Here is a 22,522-nt window from a genome sequence, read left to right on the forward strand (position 1 = left end):
TGGTGATAGAATTTTTATTGCTCCAGTAAATTTAACAATTGTGTGTGGTACATGTGGTTTCAAAATATTGTACGTATACATATAGTGCATGTCCCAGCAAACAGAATATAAATAGTAATTTTAGGGAGATAAACTATTCACAGTTTGCTTTCTAAATTGGTAGTGTTTAACTACCATGTATTGTAGCTCAGTAGCTTTTTTACTTGCTTATTTTTATATATAATATCTTCAGATTTATTTTTTTTCTGTTTCTCAGAAAAATCAGTTAAAAATGCTCCTGTGCATGAGCCACCTTTATGTCAATCATCTGTCTAAGGACATCAATTATAGTTGAGAAGGTCTGCAATAAATTAACAACAAAAACTTATTCATAGCTCTTAATCCTTGGGAAAAATCCCGAGAGATTTAATTAATTCAGAAATACTTGTCATTTACCAGTGTGTAATATGTAGAACTATGCCCATGGCTTGGTGGTACTTTTGTTTGATGACCATTTTGCTGTTTGGATAAGAGTTACCGGTCATGGTTGCCTTGTCAGACATGACAGTGTCATGTAAATGGCAACTTAAGATTAGGTGAGGTTTTAGTATGATTGTGATCAACACTGCCTTGGTTTTGTATCTTAGGATCATAAAGGCTTTCATGATGGAGGATTTCAGTTCCATGAATGAGAGGTTTGGCCTAGTTTTCATCTTGCATAAATTAATATAATAAAGTCAGTATGAAAATTAGCAGCTATCTTGGCTTTAGGAAAATTGCATATTCTAAAAATTATTTGCACTCCAGATGCCTAATCAGGGAAATATCACTTTGAAAAATTAAAGAGCAAATGGTTAGTTTAAACCACCACTTGGACTCACTGATTCGTGTATAGCTACAGTATTATTTCCTGATAGTGAGGGTGAACATACAGATGAAAATTCCATATTAGACTCCCTTCAGAGAATGTGTAGGGACAAAAGACTGAAAATCTTTTAGACTGCTAGTAGGAAAAGTAACGTAGAGAATTTTGTCTTATTTAAGTCAAAGTAAAGAGGTGAGTTATTGTTCCAATATTACTATTATTATTATTATTATTTTTTCTTTTTATTTTTTTTTTTTGCTCTATCACAGTCCTCCAATTCGACTGGGTGGTATTTATAGTGTGGGATTCCGGGTTGCATCCTGCCTCCTTAGGAGTCCATCCCTTTTCTTACTGTGTGCGCCGTTTCTATGATCACACTCTTCTGCATGAGTCCTGGAGCTACTTCAGCCTCTAGTTTTTCTAGATTCCTTTTCAGGGATCTTGCCTAGTGTTCCTATGATTATGGGTACAATTTCCACTGGCATATCCCATATCGTTCTTATTTCTATTTTCAGATCTTGACACTTATCCATTTTTTCCCTCTCTTTCTCTTCAACTCTGGTGTCCCATGGTATTGCGACATCAATGAGTGATACTTTCTTCTTGATTTTGTCAATCAACGTCACGTCTGGTCTATTTGCACGTATCACCCTATTTGTTTTGATACCATAGTCCCAGAGGATCTTTGCCTGATCGTTTTCTATCACTCCCTCAGGTTGGTGCTCGTACCACTTATTACTGCAAGGTAGCTGATGTTTCTTGGACAGGCTCCAGTGGAGGGCTTTTGCCACTGAATCATGCCTCTTTTTGTACTGGTTCTGTGCAAGTGCCGGACATTCGCTTGCTATGTGGTTTATGGTTTCATTTTTCGTATTGCACTTGCTACAAATGGGAGAAATGTTATTTCCGTCTATCGTTCTTTGAACATATCTGGTTCTTAGGGCCTGATCTTGTGCCGCTGTTATCATTCCTTCAGTTTCCTTCTTTAGCTCTCCCCTCTGTAGCCATTGCCATGTGTCATCGCTGGCTAGTTCTTTAGTCTGTCTCATGTATTGTCCGTGCATTGGTTTGTTGTGCCAGTCGTCTGTTCTGTTTGTCATTCTCCTGTCTCTGTATATTTCTGGGTCCTCGTCTACTTTTATTAGTCCTCCTTCCCATGCACTCTTTAGCCACTCGTCTTCACTGGTTTTCAGATATTGCCCCAGTGCTCTGTTCTCGATGTTGACGCAGTCCTCTATACTTAGTAGTCCTCTCCCTCTTTTTTTTCGTGTTATGTATAGTCTGTCCGTATTTGCTCTTGGCTGTAGTGCTTTGTGTATTGTCATATTTTTCTTGGTTTTCTGATCTATGCTGCGGAGTTCTGCCTTTGTCCATTCCACTATTCCTACGCTGTATCTGATTACTGGCACTGCCCTTGTGTTTATGGCTTTTATCATATTTCCGGCGTTGAGTTTTGACTTGAGTATCACCTTGAGTCTCTGCATATATTCTTTCCTGATCGTGTCCTTCATCTCTTGGTGTTTTATATCCCCTCCTTCCATTATTCCCAGGTATTATTATTATTATTATTATTATTTTTTTTTTATTTTAATTTTTGCTCTATGACAGTCCTCCAATTCGACTGGGTGGCATTTTATAGTGTGGGGGTCCGGGTTGCATCCTGCCTCCTTAGGAGTCCATCACTTTTCTTACTATGTGCGCCATTTCTAGGATCACACTCTTCTGCATGAGTCCTGGAGCTACTTCAGCCTCTAGTTTTTCTAGATTCCTTTTCAGGGATCTTGCCTAGTGTTCCTATGATTATGGGTACAATTTCCACTGGCATATCCCATATCGTTCTTATTTCTATTTTCAGATCTTGACACTTATCCATTTTTTCCCTCTCTTTCTCTTCAACTCTGGTGTCCCATGGTATTGCGACATCAATGAGTGATACTTTCTTCTTGATTTTGTCAATCAACGTCACGTCTGGTCTATTTGCACGTATCACCCTATTTGTTTTGATACCATAGTCCCAGAGGATCTTTGCCTGATCGTTTTCTATCACTCCCTCAGGTTGGTGCTCGTACCACTTATTACTGCAAGGTAGCTGATGTTTCTTGGACAGGCTCCAGTGGAGGGCTTTTGCCACTGAATCATGCCTCTTTTTGTACTGGTTCTGTGCAAGTGCCGGACATTCGCTTGCTATGTGGTTTATGGTTTCATTTTTCGTATTGCACTTGCTACAAATGGGAGAAATGTTATTTCCGTCTATCGTTCTTTGAACATATCTGGTTCTTAGGGCCTGATCTTGTGCCGCTGTTATCATTCCTTCAGTTTCCTTCTTTAGCTCTCCCCTCTGTAGCCATTGCCATGTGTCATCGCTGGCTAGTTCTTTAGTCTGTCTCATGTATTGTCCGTGCATTGGTTTGTTGTGCCAGTCGTCTGTTCTGTTTGTCATTCTCCTGTCTCTGTATATTTCTGGGTCCTCGTCTACTTTTATTAGTCCTCCTTCCCATGCACTCTTTAGCCACTCGTCTTCACTGGTTTTCAGATATTGCCCCAGTGCTCTGTTCTCGATGTTGACGCAGTCCTCTATACTTAGTAGTCCTCTCCCTCCTTCCTTTCGTGTTATGTATAGTCTGTCCGTATTTGCTCTTGGGTGTAGTGCTTTGTGTATTGTCATATGTTTCCTGGTTTTCTGATCTATGCTGCGGAGTTCTGCCTTCGTCCATTCCACTATTCCTGCGCTGTATCTGATTACTGGCACTGCCCATGTGTTTACGGCTTTTATCATATTTCCGCCATTGAGTTTTGACTTGAGGATCGCCCTGGGTCTCTGCATATATTCTTTCCTGATCGTGTCCTTCATCTCTTAGTGTTTTATATTATTATTATTATTATTATTATTATTATTATTATTATTATATTATTATTATTATTATTATTATTATTATTATTATTATTATTATTATTATTTGGGAAAAACTTTCTATCGCTAGAGTATCCATAATATTCTAAGGGGTCCACAATAATAAAAAAAAAAAATTGGGTCCGAGTATAATTTAAAAAAACTCTTTACAAAAGAGTTTTTAAAAATTACACACGGACTCGCAACATTTTTTTATTATTGTGGACCCCTTAGAAAATTATTATTATGATTATTATCGTTGTTCTCACTTAATTGCTATCATTGTTTTGATTATTGGAAACCACATGTACCCTATGTAAATACATGGTTTTTATAAACATGGTAAGGTTAATCTTGTCTACTTTAGATTCTTTCATCTGTGGTTGCTTTCCACAACAGAAGTCCTGCGAATCATTGTATGAAAATGCAGTCATTTCCTTTTAGAAAGTTGTGAGATTGTTGATGAAATGCATCCAGCATATATTCAGGAATCAGATAGTTTTAGAATTTTTATCACTTTAAAAACAGATATTTCCAAGCCTTTCAGGTTTAGGGGTTTTTTATTAAGTTATTTTCATAAATATTTCTGCACAATAAATTCCTTTGATGTACCCTGTTTAGTTGGATCTGATGGTATATTGACAAGGAAATGGGGTACGGTTCTGATTTAACATTTATTATTTGAGAAAAATTATTTTCCATTAGTTTCATTCATATTACATATGTTAACTATGTTAACTCTTTAGTTTCCATTTGTCTTGTCGTTTTTAAGTGCAGGGGGAACACTTCAATTGGCCAAGAAAAACAATTATACTACTATAAGTAGTATAATTGTATACTATTATACTACCATAAGTAGTATAATTGTATACTATTATACTACTATAAGTAGTATAATTGTATACTACTATATGTGCAGGGGGAACACTTCAATTGGCCAAGAAAAACAATTATACTACTATAAGTAGATAGGGTATTTCTAGAATTATATGAGTTGTACGTATATGCACAGGCTTCTTGCTAATTGCTAATTTTGTACTCATATTGAATTTGCTTACCACACAATTTTCATCAAGTATGTTAATTCTTATCTATTCAGTAAAAGAATCCAGTTAAAGTACAACTCTAATGAAGAGAGGAAATCTTCAGTAAACATAACTGAGGCATTCACATTTTGTGCCTGATGATAATTATATTTGTAATATATTATGAAATGTAGTAACTATTTCTTCTCAAAACCCTTAGGTTGGACCAGATATTGGGAAAGCAGGGCTCTAAGGCTAAAGATGTCTATGAGTCGAAGATCTGCCTAGCATCCAGAATAGTAAAAGTGGAAAGACAGGTAATTTATATTTTGTCAAATAGTAAATTTGTATTTTATCTTGTCAAATACAGGTATAGTTCTGTAGCTAAATATTAAGAGTAATCCCTGGATTAACAGGATTAAGAGTGCCAAGGCCCTGTCAAGATTTTAAGGGCGAAATTTGGATAAGGTATAAAACTACACTCGTAAAATGGCAAGTCTGCACCCTTACTAACCCTACCTTGTCGTTACTGCATAACCATAAGGACTATTTGCTTGTGAAGAAGCATCACACTTCAAATGTAAAAAATTATACCAAGGCAATGATAAAACATAATTTTCCCCTAATTGTAACAATATACTGTATAATTATACGTAAAAAGAAAATATCACACTCTTGTAAACAAAATTTTTGGTAAGTAGGTATGTGTAGCATGAATGTATTTACCCAGAGCCTACCATGGTTTTATCACCGTTCATTTATTTCTATATAGCAACTTTCTTATTGTCTATATAGCATCTCTCTAATTTTGTACTATATTGTTTATAATTCATTTGTTATATATATACATAGAATTTGATAAATTTACCATTTTTATTTGTAGTGCTTTCTTACCCGGAACCATGCAGTGTTGCATCATTCATGTTGTGCTGTAGCCTGGTCTTTTTCAACATGTTTTCCAAGAGCATTATTTAAAAATTTATCATTAATCTTGTTTAATGATCATAGATTTGTCATTTGCCCTATCATGAAAAGTGAGAGAGAGAGAGAGAGACGGACGAGAGGAGGAGGAGAAGAAGGAGAGAGAGAGAGAGAGAGAGAGACCCTGTTGAGTGCACATTGGCTTTTCTGAGTAACATGATACCCAAAGCAAACTCATTTTAAGCACACTACTAAAAAGTATTTACTGTATATTTTTACGTATGAGCCGGCCTCTTTGTGACCCAAATACGTAAAAGGAAATATTTTAGGGAAAAATGCAGAATAACTTACCTTAAAAGGATTTCTTTTGGTTAGATTACTCTATAATAAGGTCGCCAGGAAACTCAGCTAATTAATTTACATTTTTTATTTACAAGAGGCCGTTGAATGGCCTTACCTTACAGACCTTACATTTCGTTCGGGTTGCCCCAGGTCCCTCAGTGTGAGGCACCTCTAATGTCTACCAGAGAGTTGCTAGTACATCTTCTGGTATATTTTGCATCTTCCAATCTTGGAAGGTCTGGGATGCAGTTTAGATATTCGTCGAGCTTATTCTTAAACACATCTACGCTCACTCCTGATATATTCCTCAGATGAGCTGGCAACGCATTGAATAGACGCTGCATTATCGATGCTGGTGCGTAGTGGATTAATGTCCTGTGTGCTTTCCTTATTTTTCCTGGTATAGTTTTGGGCACTATTAATCTACCCCTGCTTGCTCTTTCTGATATTTTTAGTTCCATGATATTTTCTGCTATTCCTTCTATCTGTTTCCATGCCTGAATTATCATGTAGCGTTCTCTTCTCCTTTCTAGACTATATAATTTTAAGGATTGTAGTCTTTCCCAGTAGTCAAGGTCTTTAACTTCTTCTATTCTAGCTGTAAAGGACCTTTGTACACTCTCTATTTGTGCAATATCCTTTTGATAGTGTGGGTACCATATCATATTGCAATATTCAAGTGGACTACGAACATATGTTTTATAAAGCATAATCATGTGTTCAGCTTTTCTTGTTTTGAAGTGCCGTAACAACATTCCCATTTTTGCTTTACATTTTGCAACAGAATTGCTATTTGATCATTGCATAACATGTTCCTATTCATCATCACACCAAGGTCTTTAACTGCTTCCTTATTTGTGATTGTCTCATTATTAGGTCCCCTATATGCATATAGCTTTCTTTCTCTGTCTCCATAATTTATTGATTCAAATTTATCAGTTAAATACCATCCTATTTACCTCTGCCCAATCATATACTTTGTTAAGGTCTCTTTGTAGAGCGTTCCTATCTTCATCACAAGTAATTTCTCTACTTATTCTTGTGTCATCTGCGAAACTACTCACTGCCGAATCCTTAACATTACTGTCTATGTCTTCAATCATAATAACAAACAGTATTGCAGCTAACACCGTACCTTGTGGCACACCGGATATTACCTTGGCTTCATCCGATTTCTCGTCGTTTGCAATAACTATCTGTTTTCTGTTGTGTAAAAATTCTTTTAACCATCTTCCTACTTTATCCACGATATTGTGTTTTCTAATTTTCTTCGCTAGTATATTATGGTCTACTTTGTCAAAAGCTTTTGCAAAGTCTAGATAAACCACATCTGTTTCATTTCCGCTTTTCATATTTTTGAATATGTTCTCACGGTGGACTAACAGTTGGGTTTGTGTACTTTTTCCGGATACGAAACCATGTTGTCCTTTATTAAACAAATTATTTTTTATTAAATGTTTCATAATATTTTTCTTCATTGCCCTTTCATACACTTTCATAATATGTGATGTTAGACTCGCAGGCAATTCCCTCTTTTCAAAAGGTTGCAGACTTTGTCTTTTTTGTATATTTTTTCCTCTTTCCCGTCATTGTGTAGATCTGGGTAGAGCCTCTTTGGGATTTTCTTTTGTGTTGTCATATCGTAATTTATTTCTTCGTAGGTATGCTGCTTTATAGCCTCATATGTAGTATCAATGAGTATCTCTGCATCCATACTTTTATCTTGTTCTTTGTTTTCCTTATCTTTTTCTGTCATTTCAGTTTTGTTTACTTCTCTTCCGTTTTCCTCTTCTTCTTCTTCTTCTTCCTCTTCCTTTCTTCTTCTTTTTCATCCTCAACTATTTGTACATTCAATCTTGATTTAATAACATTGTCTATCCATGGTAGACATGTTGAGCAAAGAATTCTTGTGTCTTTTCTCATATCTTGCATTACCTCAGCACACAGTGGATGGGTCGGAATGTTGCATGCAGCACATTTTCTGATTAGGTTTTGTGGATTAACTATGCTATACCACACCTTACACAGTTTACTTGCTTTTGGCACTCTTTTTTCTAATGCATCAATTAGGATATTCACAAGGTTCACCTTATTCATTTTCTTTGTCGGAATATGTTGGTTTATGTATATTTTCTTTATGAGTCTCTTGACCACTTGGATTTTATTTGGAACTTCTTCAATTATTTTCAAGATGTTTTCAGTTGATTTGTTCCAGTTTGAAGGATTATATCCTTCTAATATATCTATGAATGCTTTTGTATCTTTTTGGTTAGGACTGTTGCTGATCTCATAGATGAGAAATGCCTGGAGAAAAAAGTAAATGCATCTTGTCCGCACGGGGACCACTCTTATCTCTCACAAGGGGAGAGCTGGCTAAAATCAGGTTTACGTAAAGGCTGGTTTCCAAATTTACTCAAGTTATCTTGCAGTAAGGCAGCACTTGCGGAGAGTGAGATTTGGACACGTGACTCAGCAAATCTGGAAAAATTCCCAAATTAGACAAAAAATGAAAGGAAGACTTCTTGCACGAGTTACGGTTATTCAGTTTTATCTAACACACTGGGGGAAAAGAACTCTAGTGTTTAACTGAGGTATGCAATGAAGACTTAAGCTTTACAAGTCACAATGGGAAGCACATGGCCCGATGAAGACAAAGGGATTCTGAGGCAAAAGTGATACAAGGGAAATTTGAAAATGAAATCAGCAAGAGTCGTCTTGGAGAAAAAGAGCTGGTTGGAGTTTTTTGCACTTTCTAAAAGTGCCTTAAATCCTTGAGGCTTGAACAGGTGTCATGCTATCTGAAGTCCCACCAGCATGTTTGGACAAAGGTCTGACTTCCAGTCAGAATGGAGAAGGCACGTCTGCCTCGCTGTAGGTCTAGCTTTGACTGAGACAGAGGCTGGGGGTGTCTTGGAAATGAGTGGGTTTCACACACAGCCTCCGGCATTGTCTGAAAGTCCGAAAACAACAACCAGCGAATTTGGAAGGGAAAGAGGTCTTATGGTAGGAATCCCTAAAGCCGATATCGAGGCCTAGCTAATCCCGTAACTTGCCTGTCTTACCCTAAGATTCAGCCTAACCGGAAATTCCTTTCCCCCCCGTGTTTCTCTCCCAAAATCAGCTGATTTAGGAGAAAACATGGCTGCTCCTTTAGACTAAATAAAATAAAGAAATTCTGGGTAGACAAGATGGGCAATAAACATAATAATATATACAACTGTACTTGTGTATTATGCATTAATAAGGAAATTTATATCTGATTTCATAGTTGCATTATACACAGGATACAAAATGTGTATACATATGTGAACATTTAGTCGAGACTGGGTGTTGCTCTTACAATTCCCATGTGCATAAGTCAGATGGGCTATTACAGCTGTATCTGTATATATAAAAATGAGTGTGTGTATGTGTGTGTGTGTGTGTGTTGCAGCATGATTATGAAATGCATTAAGCAATTTCAACCAAAATTGGTTTACGCATGACTTACTATCTGGAAAAGAAAATGTACTGTGGGGGTAAGACATTACAGGGACCAAAGGGGTGAGGCTAGGAAGGGGTGACGTAAAAATAACGGAAAATGACAGGTATTAGTGTCTAATCCATATTTTCATTTGAGTAATGTACAAAGTAATTACATAGCTAAGGTTTGTAACTCGTGCAGCAGCTGATTTTATTCTCTCGGTAACTATTCAACTGTTTTGTGTAGGTGACAGGCTTTGCCCACTATCGGAGCACTCGGGGAAACAACCAGCCGGTTATTCAGCTGTTTTTCTGCTGCGGTTTGTCTTAGAGAGGTGCCATTTCAGTAGCCTTTTTCTTGCTTTGTGGTTGTCTTAACTGGTCTGTGGTGAAGTATTATTGCCTTATTTTGAGTAGCCTTCAAGTTTGGATTAACTTATTAGCATTTAGGATTAGGACATTCATATGTCTGATTCTAGTTCCTCTAGCCTTCGCTGTAAAAGCGAGTGTTGTAAGACCAGACTGACATAAGTCTTGCTATGATTCACATATAGTTTTCAGTAAGTGTAGGATACAGGAGTGTAGTAGGGAGAAAATTTTTGCTGAATGTAATGATTGGACTTAGAAAAAGTGGAAAGTTCTTAGATCTCACCTAGACAAGTTAGAAAGGGATAGGGAGAAGAAAAGCAGCTTCTAGAGCCAAGAGACGGTCACATAGCCTAGAAAAAAGTCCTAACCTGACTTTTCTCTTAATCCTTGTCCTCCTGCTTTTCATTCACATATGTACTCCTGTGCCTGTCTCCCTTGTTTCGTACCCTTTTGCCATCACCAGTCTTGAATCTAGGTTCGATAAGAAGATAGTAAGTACAGTGGCTAAATTGGGTGAATCACTGAGAATGATTATGGATAGTGTTCACTGAAAAAATGTGGTGCAAGTGGAGGCGGTGGTTATCTGTACCATCTGTTCTCCTATAGTACCTGGGGGAACAAATTCGTAAGGCTCTTAAGAACAGGTTGCTGGCTACACCTATCTTGATAGCAATGTTGTGATAGCTAAATTAGTGAATGTATGAAAGTGAGAACGTCACCTATCTTGATAGCAATGTTGTGATAGCTAAATTAGTGAATGTATGAAAGTGAGAACGTTGGTTTTCTGTATATGGTAGATTTGCATTCTGTCGTGTCTGATTATTAAAACGTCAAGAAAAGGAATTTTGTTGTCTGTTTCCCATTCAACTTTGAATTTGATGCTGGGCACCAATGCATATAATTTTGAAAGGAATTCATTAAAATTGCCCCACCTATTATCCCAAAATGTTAGAATATCATCTACATATCTCATCCACAGCATGTTTTTGGGTTTTATTGCATTTATTACTGTAGTTTCAAAGTATTCCATGTACAGAATGGCTAAAACAGGACTTAAAGGACTACCCATACTACACCCGAATTTTTGCTTATATGTAGAATGATTCCCCGAATGAAAATACGTTATTAGATGCACATAATTCAACTAACTTGAATGGGAAACAGACAGCAAAATTCCTTTTCTTGATGTTTTAATAATCAGAGACACGACAGAATATAAATTTACCATATACAGAAAATCAACGTTCTCCCTTTTATACATTCACTACTTTAGCTATCATGACATTGCTATCAAGATAGGTGTAGCCAGCAACCTGTTCTTAAGAGCCTTACGAATTTGTTCCCCAGATTTCCTGGAAAAAGAATTTGAACTAATTTGTAAGCAACTTTCGTCTTTAAAGTATCCTGAACATATAATTGAGAAAGCAATTCACAAAGCAAACATAATTTTCTACCGACCCCCTCGAAACAAGACCAATAAAATAAAAACTCCTCACCTGGACAGGATTAAGACAGTGACTCAGACCCTCGGAAAATCTAACCCCTTTGCATTTACTTACCCAAACCCCTTAGCCAAATCCCTGATTAACATCCAACAAAAGACATTCCCCAAGGAAACAGGGGTTTATGAAATCCCATGCCAGGACTGTGACCAATCTTACATCGGATTTACAGGAAAATCACTTCCCCAGAGATTAATACAACACAAACGGTCAGTTAGGTATGGACAACAGAACTCAGCTATTTTCAACCATATAAATGAACATAACCATAGAATAAACTGGAATTTGTCACATATAATTTATAGCAGCAACTGCCAGTACAAGAGTCAAATGATGGAATCGGCCGTTGCCCCCCCTTCAAATAAAAAAGAAAGAGGCAGGTAATTTTGATGAAACATCTCAAAAGGAGCATGGGATTCAGATGTGATCGACAAGGTTTTCATTCAACCAACGCTTAAGAAGATTAAAGGAAGATTATCAGCAGGGGTGACCTAAATTGGCTTACCTGTAGATGGATCTCTTGGTATAACTACCACCTTTTATGTAAACTTTTCTCATTCATATACCTGAAGAGAGAGACAGCAGTCTCTGAAATATAGTACTTTTCTCTCTATATTTTGGTGTTTTTATGGGCTCCTTTTATTGGATGGAATTCTGTTGTAACAGAACATTTTTACCACATTTTTACCAGTCATATATATATATATATATATATATATATATATATATATATATATTATTTATAATATATATATATATTTATATATATATATTCATATATATATATATATATATAATAATATATTATGTATAACTGAATCACGAAAGTTAGGAACGTGATAAATCCATAAATAAGATATATGCCACGAAGGAAAAATAAACGAAGCAGGATCTGCGAGACCTTTCGACGTTGAACGTCCTTTTACTGAGCAGAAACTAACCCCTGCTCAGTAAGGACGTTTAACGTCGAAAGGTCTCGCAGATCCTGCTTCGTTTATTTTTCCTTAATATATATTATATATGAATTAAGTATATATATATATATATATATATTTATATGTGTGTGTGTGCGTGTGTGTTCATATAAATATATGCATATATGTGTACATATATATATATATATATATATATATATATATATATATATATATATATCATATATATATATATATATATATATATGGTATATAGATATATGTATATATATATGTATATATATATATATATATATATATATATATATATATATATATATATATAGTGTGTGTGTATTTATGTATGTAGGCCCGTCATTTGGGGTGCAAACAGGAGTGACTACCGAAAATTTGTGAAAAAAGCCACAGACCTGGCACCTGTATCCAGAGGGCATTTATTCAACAAAATATTAGTGTTGGTCATTTTTGACGGTCCAACTCAGTCAGGAACAAGGGGGAGGGTTATCACCCTCCCCCTTGGTGCCATCTCTGCAGCTAACCAACACCTATCAGACCTCATAAAACCTTTTGACACTATTAAGTCCATGGGATCAGAGACAGTCTCTTAGAATTTAGATGTAGTACTTAAATGGCTCTTGGGACCCAGGTTCAAACCCCTTCGCTCCACCTTCTTAAGAGACCTTAATAGAAAAACCCTTTTCCTGGTGGCATTGGCCACAGCCAAAGGGGTAAGTGACTTACATGCGCTTGACAGAAAAGTTGGTTACGCACAAGGAGATGCCATATATTCTTTTATCTTGTTTTTTTTTTTTTTTAGCCAAAATTGAAGATCCTACAAAGCCGAAAATCTGTGATCTATTGGAGCCCCTCTAAAATTACTTTTAACTGTGCATTTTGATAGCTGGAACACCAGATACCCCTCTAAAATGCTTAAAACTGTCTAATCCTTTTTTTGTGACTACATTTATAATGAAAAATGTATTTAGTTAGAAAAATAACATGAAAATACAGTAATCAGTGAACTTTTTTCAATGAAAAAGTCTGAATTACCGAATTTTTTGCAATTTATTGAAAAAATGTTTCTAGGAAAAATCTGTTAATAACTGTATTTAGATTCCTGAACTGCGAATAAGTGGGGTCCACTGCACTTGTATGCTTGGTAGTCACTGGTTCATTCCTTGCTACAAAGCCCCACTGTTTTAGAGTTGAATCTGCCATTATTTTTCATTTTCTTAATTCATTATCATTAATGTTTTGATTAGAATCTGGCCATGTTCCATCTCCGGGTCAATTTTTTAAGTTACATATGTACGTATAAAAGTGAAATTTTTTTTTATAAATAACATTTTATATATAGTTACCATGTAAGTAGGAATCAGAGCCCTCCCTCCTCCCTCATAAGGAAAAGGTGAGAACAATTGAACTCCTTGCTGAAGTTGTTCCTCTCTTACCCTTAAAGTGGATGGAGCTTGTAACTACACCAGCACTAGCTATATCATAATTTCCTAAATTTTGAAGCTGCTGGCGAGTGAAACTGTGAGCACTTAGTAAGTATATATAAAAATTTTATCATAAAAATGTCATTTTTACTTGGTTAAATATAGTAATCTCTTATTTCCCCTTTCAATATTTGGTAGTCAATTATTGTACTTGATTATTATTCAGTAATTGAAAAGCTAAAACATTTCCTGGTTGTTTTAGGTTGATGATATAGAGTCAAAGCTAGATCAGTTAATAGATCTATATAGGAAGACAGAAAACGTCTTTTGGCATTACCAGCTGCTTCTGCCCCACCATCTGTGCCTCCTGCTCCACCCCCTTCTGCACCACCTCCTGGATCTCCAGATAGTTGCAGCAGTGGTCCCACCACCTCCACCCCCCCCCCTCCTTGTGCCTACTTCCAGCAACCCACTATCGGCACCCTCGTCTTCCCTTGCCGTGAGTATGAGCTTAATGTTTAATAGGCTAATCTAGTTGAAATTACTTTTTTTAATAGAAAATAAAAATACCAGCGCTCATTCTCAAACACAACACACAAGTTACAGTGGAAATTCATCCAAAGCTGTAACATTGAAATGTTTGGACTTGAAAGGTATTGTGGCTGAATTCATTTTTCAGGTTGGTTAGATTTCAATGTATGAGTATCAATAGATGTTTTAATTGTTTAAATTTGCAGATATAAGAACATAAGCAGTATACTAGAGTCGTGTTTTACCAGATCATCATGAGGTAGTTTCTCTTTACAATAAAATTTCCATCAGCAATTTTCACTGTTGTATTATATACCAAAATATGTTGTAAATTATGACATATCTGACATTGTAAATAGGATGAAAACTAAGCAGTAATTTTTTGAATGAATCTTACCTTTCTATTCCTACATGAGGACGATAGTGAAAAGTGAAAAAAAAATAATAGGACCGTTTAGTTTGAAGCATCGATTCACCCATCCTTTTCGGGTGGTTTGAACAACTATAATTTTTCATTCAGTTTTTCTCTGTCGTCAGCCTGAGAGGACGCAGTGGAAAGTGTTATGTGGTTTTGTTAATAAAATCATTATCTGAATTTGGTTTGGGTTTTCTTGTGTTTTATATTTGTCATTATACAGGATATCTTCCAAAGAGTAAAACAAGTAGTTTCCAGTATATTAGGTAAGAGGGTGCATAACCAGTTTTACCCTTCAGCTTAAAACGGTCAGAACCAATGTGTTAAATGTAGGAACAACGATCACCAGATCAGTGTATTAGTTGGTCAGATGAAATAAGGAATATTTATTTAAAGTATAAGCAGATGTGAGAAGCAGATAAGAATTGGAAAAGACAAAAAGATTCTGATAACTTTAAGACAGGAAGTCAGGTTATGAGTAAGTTGCTCATTTTTCACAACCTTTCAAGTAGTAGCTCTTGCCACTCTCCCTCTCCCTGGTTTTATTACAATGCTTCTCCTTCAAAATTTGCTTCTCTCAAAACTACCCGTATTCTTCAGGATATGAGATTTGGCATTTAGAAACGATGTAGCTATAATTATAGTCTTAAGGGTACGTGCTGCGTTATCAGCCCAATTATTCAACCTTAATATAAGCACGATGTGATTATTCTTGGTAGCATTCTTGTTGCAGAAAAGGGTAATGTTCAAGGATTCAAATAAACAGACTGATGAAATATTAAAGTAATGCTAAAGATGATTAACAGTTTCTGTAATGTAATACGTAACATTATGAAAGAAGAGCTGTAAAGTAAAACTGTTTCAAGTTAGTGTATGTACAGTGCTTCCCCACTTTTACGTGGGAATAAATTCCAGAACCTGCCGCAGAAATGCAAAAATCCCCTCTTAAAAGTGCTTATAACTGGCTTACAACTGCCAAAACCCCTGTGCCCCTTAAACTAAAATGCTTATGACTGTCTAATTTAACATTTCATAGCTTAATTTGGTAGGTAAAACAAAAATATACCTTAAATTAACATACTAAAAGAATTTAATATTTCAAATAAAATTACACCCCAAGCCATCATCTCAAAACACCCAAAGTAACCTTACATTACCGTACTCCTACCGCTGTTACTGCCTATTTTAACAGGTCATCACCAAACTTAACAGACCAAAGAAAAATATAACTCAAATATCATCCTAGAACACACTAATATAATTTCAAAGTCATGTTGCAAAATTATGTATCAACCGAAAACTGTTATTTTTAAGTATCCCTTACCATTTAGACGCACGTTTTCTTTGGCCTACGTAACTTTGAGCATCGTTCTGTGTCCACATTTTATGTATATTGATGTTTTCCGTTGTAGTATGATGATTTTGATATTGTATTTACTGTACATATATGTATTTTAGGAGTGTACTATTGTATAGAGCATATCTAAAATACACGGGTAGCTTAGAACGATGGAACACTACGCACATATAAAATCTAATGTCTTTTCAAGTATTTTAGATGTGTTGTTCTGGTATCTGAGAGAAGGGGTGGAGGGAATGCTCGGAGGAAAAAAATACTATTATTCCTCCAAGGGGGAATGCGAGAGAAAGATTTCCTGCTCAGCCATTAGCTAATTAGACTGAAGGGTCTGCCTCACGCATTTGTGACGTCATAGCGCAGTGTGTATGAATGATCGGTGTCATCACCATCGTCATACGTATTATTCAGATCTGCGAAGTGTATTCTGATCTTCCGCCTCATGTATGCATCTGCCTAGAAGTCGAAGAGGAAGATCTATTTTCTCGAAACTAAAAAGCTTGTCCTTAAGTTAAAGACGAAGGAAGGAGCAATTTCCTTTTTGGCAGCAGTCAACAACTTGAAATCCGTTATTGTTTAACATGCAGTAAGAATTTTTTTTCTAGGTTAACTTGTTTTCACTAACTTTTGGCATTTGATCATTTATTTTTTTCTATTGTTGAAATAGATTTTGATGAAAATGACTAGGAAAAGTGATTAACAGAGAGATGTGTTGAGAGAGAGGAAGACGAGAGAGAGAGAGAGAGAGAGAGAAGAGAGAGAGAGACGAGGAGAGAGATTGATGTGATTATTAAACCTTTGATCTAAACAAGAAACTCATTTCATGTTGAATTTTGAATTTTTATTATTTCTTTTTAAGAAATTGTAATTTCATATCAAATTCTGAATTTTCATCAGCTCTTTTTTTTATCGTAGAATAAATTTATATGAAAACGAGTACATAGTGAACGTTCTGGACAAAGAAACTGAGACAGGCGCTCGCAACCAAGTTTGTTAGGCCTAACGGGAGTGAAGACACGCATGATCCACCAGTTCTCGAAACCTAAAATGGTTCACAAAGCCTTCCTTCAGCAGAAGAATTCTTCACGGAGGACGAGATAGTGGAGTTTGAAGGTTATTTTGGTAGAGGATAGGTAGAGGAAATTCCATCCAAAAGATTTTTTAAAGGAAATGACTGTATCGTACAGTACACTTCCACCCAATGGTGGCATTGTTTATGTGTGGGAGTTTTCACCATCCTGCGTGTAGTAGTTTTAAACTTTTTCAAGATATGAAAACCTTTTAATTGTTTTATTTATCCATAAGATTAATTTCATATTAGAAAAAATTACAGTATAGCACATAGAAAGTATTGAAAATGGGTAATATAAAAAAGTTTCACTGGGTAAGTTGCCATTTGCCTTGGCCCTAATGGAATTATTCCCATAAGGTATGTTTCGAAATCTGCGAATTTTCAATTCTGCGAGGCTGTGGATCGACCAAATTCTCGCATAATTGGGGACTGTACTGTACCTCTCAACAAACAGCTAAGTTTGTCACAACATGTTAGATTTTTGTGATTGCATACAAATACATATTAACATAAAAAATTATTTTCCACAGTAAGTTCTTGGTTTATGTCATATTGTGGTTAGTCTTGCCATCTCCCTTAAATTTTATTAAATATTCGCTCTCTCTCTCTCTCTCTCTCTCTCTCTCTCTCTCTCTCTCTCTCTCTCTCTCTCTCAAACACACACACACACATATTATACATTTGGGATCGTCTAACAACAGGGAGACCGTGTGTTAGTGTAGCAGCGATAAAAGGTATCCTGGTGATGGCGACTATGGAAGAACTGTTCCAAATGGATAATTGTTACATGTTAGTATTTTTGTGATTACGTACAAATCCACATGTTAGTATTTTTGTGATTACACAAACCATCATGTTGTGTGATTACAATAAATCCACATTCAACATCAAATATGATTTACTACAGTAAGTTCTTGTTTATGTCATATTGTTGGTTTTAGTCCTTGCCATCTCCCTCACACACACACACACACACACACACTATACGTTTGGGATCGTCTAACTACAGGGAACCGTATGTTAGTGTGGCAGTGATGAACTATGGTAAACTGTCCATGGATAAGCGGATGCAGCGACTGTGGGAGTACTCAACCAACCCCCCTTTTTTCTTTTTTAACAGGTCACATTAGAAAGAATACTGAATTAAAAGTACAGATAGAAATCTGTATACATATCGATATATATATATATATATATATATATATTATATATATATATATATATATATTATATAGATATATAGATTATATATAGATGTATATATAATAGATATAGATATAGATATATTAATATATATTAATATATTCTATATATATATATATATATTAATAATTATATCTATATCTATATATCTATATATATATATATATATATATATCATATATATATATTAATATATCTATCTATCTATAGATATATATATATATATTAATATATCTATATCTATTATCTTATATCTATATAGATATAGATATAGATATATATACCGATATATATATATATATTATATATATATATATATATCTATATCTATATCTATATATATATAGATAATAGATATAGATATATATATTTATATATATATATATATATATATATATATATATATATATATAGGATATCTATATTATATATATATATAGATATATATATATATTATTATATATATTTATATATTATATCATATATATATAATATATATATATATAATATATATATTAAAATATAAATATAAAAAAAAAATATATATATATATATATATATATATATATATATATATATATATATATATATATGACCTGTTTTTCGATCATACAAAGGTTCTACCAGTACAATGAAAACGCCTAAGATAAAATTAACACGTGTATTTTCCTTAATAATTATACAGGGCCCTCTTGCTAATTATTACGCTACTAATTATGTGATTATTATATAGTCGGAGGTACTCAAGGCGCGACACGCGCCGACCACTGTCTTTGAGACGCGCCCTGGCCCGTCGACCACTAATTCCCTACTGACTCTTAACTTTTCAAAACTGAACTTTGTTTGGGTCACAGGTCTAAGCTGATTGGCCTCTTATAATTGAAAGGAACCAAGGGTCTTCGATGTATGGCACTCATTTGAATCACCCACGCCACGCCACCAACGATCATATGGGCAGTCGATGAATCAACGATATCTATCTGATCGTTAATCTCTGATCACACATAGCTACGCACCAACACATTTATTTTGTAGATTTTTCGTTGTCATCACCATGAATTTTTTTCTATACAGATCAGTTCACCACTCCTCCCCCCCACAAGTTCTTTTTTTTCTTTATTTATTTATATGCATTTTTCCTTTATTAGGTCTATCATTTGTGCACTGTTAATTTGAGTACCTTACCGACCGAAATGTTATTAGAAATGTTATTAATAATTCATGCAGAATAAAAACCAAACTTAGCAAGCCAAGGTCAAATTGCGTGCTTACAATTGGCAATTTACAGTGGTCTGAATTCCACGCATCACATTGTAAAAATGTTCTTTAATGAAAAAGAAATTATGTAAGAATCAATGAAATAATAAAATTTTATATCACCACATTAAACACATTACATTCTTCTTAAAATTGGTTTGGAGCCACAAAAAAACCTGCAGTTTCAAGAAATAATAAAATAAACACAGATAGTACAAAAACCTGTAGTTAGAAAAAAAAACAGATTACTATCAATCATCAAGACCAAAGAACTTGTCCAAACACAATAAGGGAACCGAAAGTATGATTTGTCTCAATTTATGCATGAAAAGGTATCATCACAAAATCAAAATAAAAGATTAAAAAGGAAAGGAACACGGCAGGTTGGTGCAAACAAAGATACGTTTAGAATAATGTCATACTTCAGAAACATGACACCAATATATGCGACCTTTGTCTGTATGCACGTCGGGCCGCACCGTTTATGATCCCTAGACATGCTTGTATATCTATCTTCACTCTCCTCTCCAGGTAACCAGGCAGTCCCGGAAATGGGAAAGGGGGTACCGGTTTGTTCAGATGCCACATCAGGACATCTTCTCTGACGGGATGCATGTGTGATAAGTGGTACTCGCCTTGGGCACCGGTCCTAATATGCTTTATCACCGCAGTGTCGTTTTTAATTTCTTTCACGCGGGTACTGACCTAAATAGGCGGGCCTCAAGTTTATGTTTCTTCGGTTTGCAGTCTTTTCAAATAGATCCTGTCCCCTATTTGTATCTTAGACGTTTGTGTGCGGAATCGCTGATCATATTGCGTCTGATACTTTTCATTTGCCCACAACAGAAGTTTCTGCGTTATCTGAAATACTCTTCGGGTTAGGTTACGGAACATCACCCGGTATTGCTCGACACTATATAACGGTAAAGTTCTAGGGTCCATGATCACAGTATATGGCAATAAAGGGTCCTGTCCATACACTAAAAAATACGGGGTATCTCTTATGGAGCTGTTATACGCAGTATTAAGTGCAAATTACACCATTTGCAACATCTCTGCCCACTGTGTCTGCCACTAAATATTTCAAAATATTTGTCACTTCTCTATTATGTGATTCAACCAACCCATTGGCTGAAGGCCGGTAGGATGCGATCGTGAAATGTTCCACATTAAATAATTTTGTCAGCTCTTTTATCACTTCATTAACAAATTCACGCCTTTATCACTGATTAGAGTACGAGGACAGCTGAATTTCGTTATGAATGAACACAAAGCTCTGGCAACCGATGTTGCGGTCTTATCCACCATTGCGTAGGTGTGCGTATAACCCGTGAACGCATCCACCATCACACATACATATTTGAACTGCCCGTCTCCAGGAGGGAAGGGTCCTATGACATCGATATGCACTCTGTTAAATTTAATTGGCTCTACTGGCCACATGCGAGCCTTTGGAATAGAGTGTTTCTTGTTTTTCATGGTATTACATATGTGGCACTGGCTGATAAATTTTGTAATATCTGTTCTCATCCCTATCCAAAAAAAGGATTCTCGTGCCCTCCTTACATGTATCATGTGGATGGCTTTCTCTACCAAAGAGGGAAGAAGGACGATGCGAGATCGGATATCGCCTGGTCTCTTTTTATATTTACAAAATAAAATATCTCCTTCAATGAAGAACATACTTCTGGGCACCTTTAGGAAATCGGTAAACTTGTTACTCGCACCCCTTACATAAGCCCTAACCTGCCCGATCCATGGCTCGGACTTCTGACCCCTTATCACCTCTCCAACACTCCAACCACACAAATCAATCACACACTCATATTCACTCCCAGGGCATTCGCTTGCTGACCCCCTAGGATGATCAGCCCTCTCGCTCCGACTCGTTTCCCTTCTCTCTCTCCCTAACTCTGGAGTTCCCGAGTTATTCCCGTTTTCTACATCGGCTGCCTCTGACTCATTTAACTGCTTCTTCCGTCGTTGTTCCTCTCTCTTTGCTGCTCGAGTTGTAACTCCCATTATGGCACTTCTGGAGAGGGCATCTGCTACTTTATTTGTTTTCCCTGCTATATGTTCAATTCCCACAATATCAAACTCTAACAGCCGTTCTATCCAACGAGCCTGTCGAGTGGTCAAATCCCTTTTCTTGAATAAATCACTCAATGGGCGACGATCTGTGTTAATTTTGACTTTATGCCCCAGTAAAAAGTAGCGATGTCTCTCAAGCATCCATAGAATAGCCAAGGCCTCTCTATCGAAGGTACTGTAATTCTTCTCTGCTCCTGTCAATGCTCGTGATGCAAAACAAATCGGCTTTTCATTCCCTGCATCGTCAACTTGAGAAATCACTCCCCTGATAGCTATACTGCTCGCGTCAGTGGTTACTACAAATGCTCGATCGAACTTTGGATGCTAATAGTTCATTACTAGTGAGTGAAATCTTTAATTCTTGAAAAGCCATTTCTTCCTCCCGTTCCCAATGAAATTTTTCTGCTTTCTCAATGAATCTAGCGGTCTCGCTATTTTACTGAAATCTTTTATGAATTTACGGTAGTAGCCTGCGAGCCCGAGGAAGCTGGCTACTTCCTTTGCATTCTTCGGTCGGGAAAATTCTCTAATTGCGGCTATATATATATATATATATATATATATATATATATATATATATATATCTATACGTATATATATCTATATATATATATATATATTATATATATATAGATATATATAGATATATATATATATATATATATATATGATATATAGATATATCTATATATATAGTTATATCTATATATATATAATATATATATCTATATATATATATATATATGTGTGTGTGTGTGTGGGTGAGTATATATGTGTGTGGTATTATTATATATTATATATATATATATATATATATATATATATATATAATATCAAAAGATGCATATGCTTTCGTCATCAGTAGGG

The 22,522-nt window shown here is 35.5% G+C and overlaps 1 protein-coding gene across 1 annotated transcript in view; it reads left to right on the plus strand.

Annotated features, from left to right (window-relative positions):
- Positions 1 to 22,522, plus strand: part of LOC135216422 (potassium voltage-gated channel subfamily KQT member 1-like) — a 691,013-nt gene that overhangs the window by 597,494 nt on the left and 70,997 nt on the right. The window contains exon 14 of the mRNA XM_064251767.1: positions 4,980 to 5,076. Within this exon, the coding sequence (XP_064107837.1) occupies positions 4,980 to 5,076 (97 nt within the window). The remainder of the gene's footprint in view (positions 1 to 4,979; positions 5,077 to 22,522) is intronic.

Source organism: Macrobrachium nipponense, chromosome 6 (genome assembly GCF_015104395.2).
Source record: "Macrobrachium nipponense isolate FS-2020 chromosome 6, ASM1510439v2, whole genome shotgun sequence".
Taxonomy (NCBI): Eukaryota; Metazoa; Arthropoda; class Malacostraca; order Decapoda; family Palaemonidae; genus Macrobrachium; species Macrobrachium nipponense.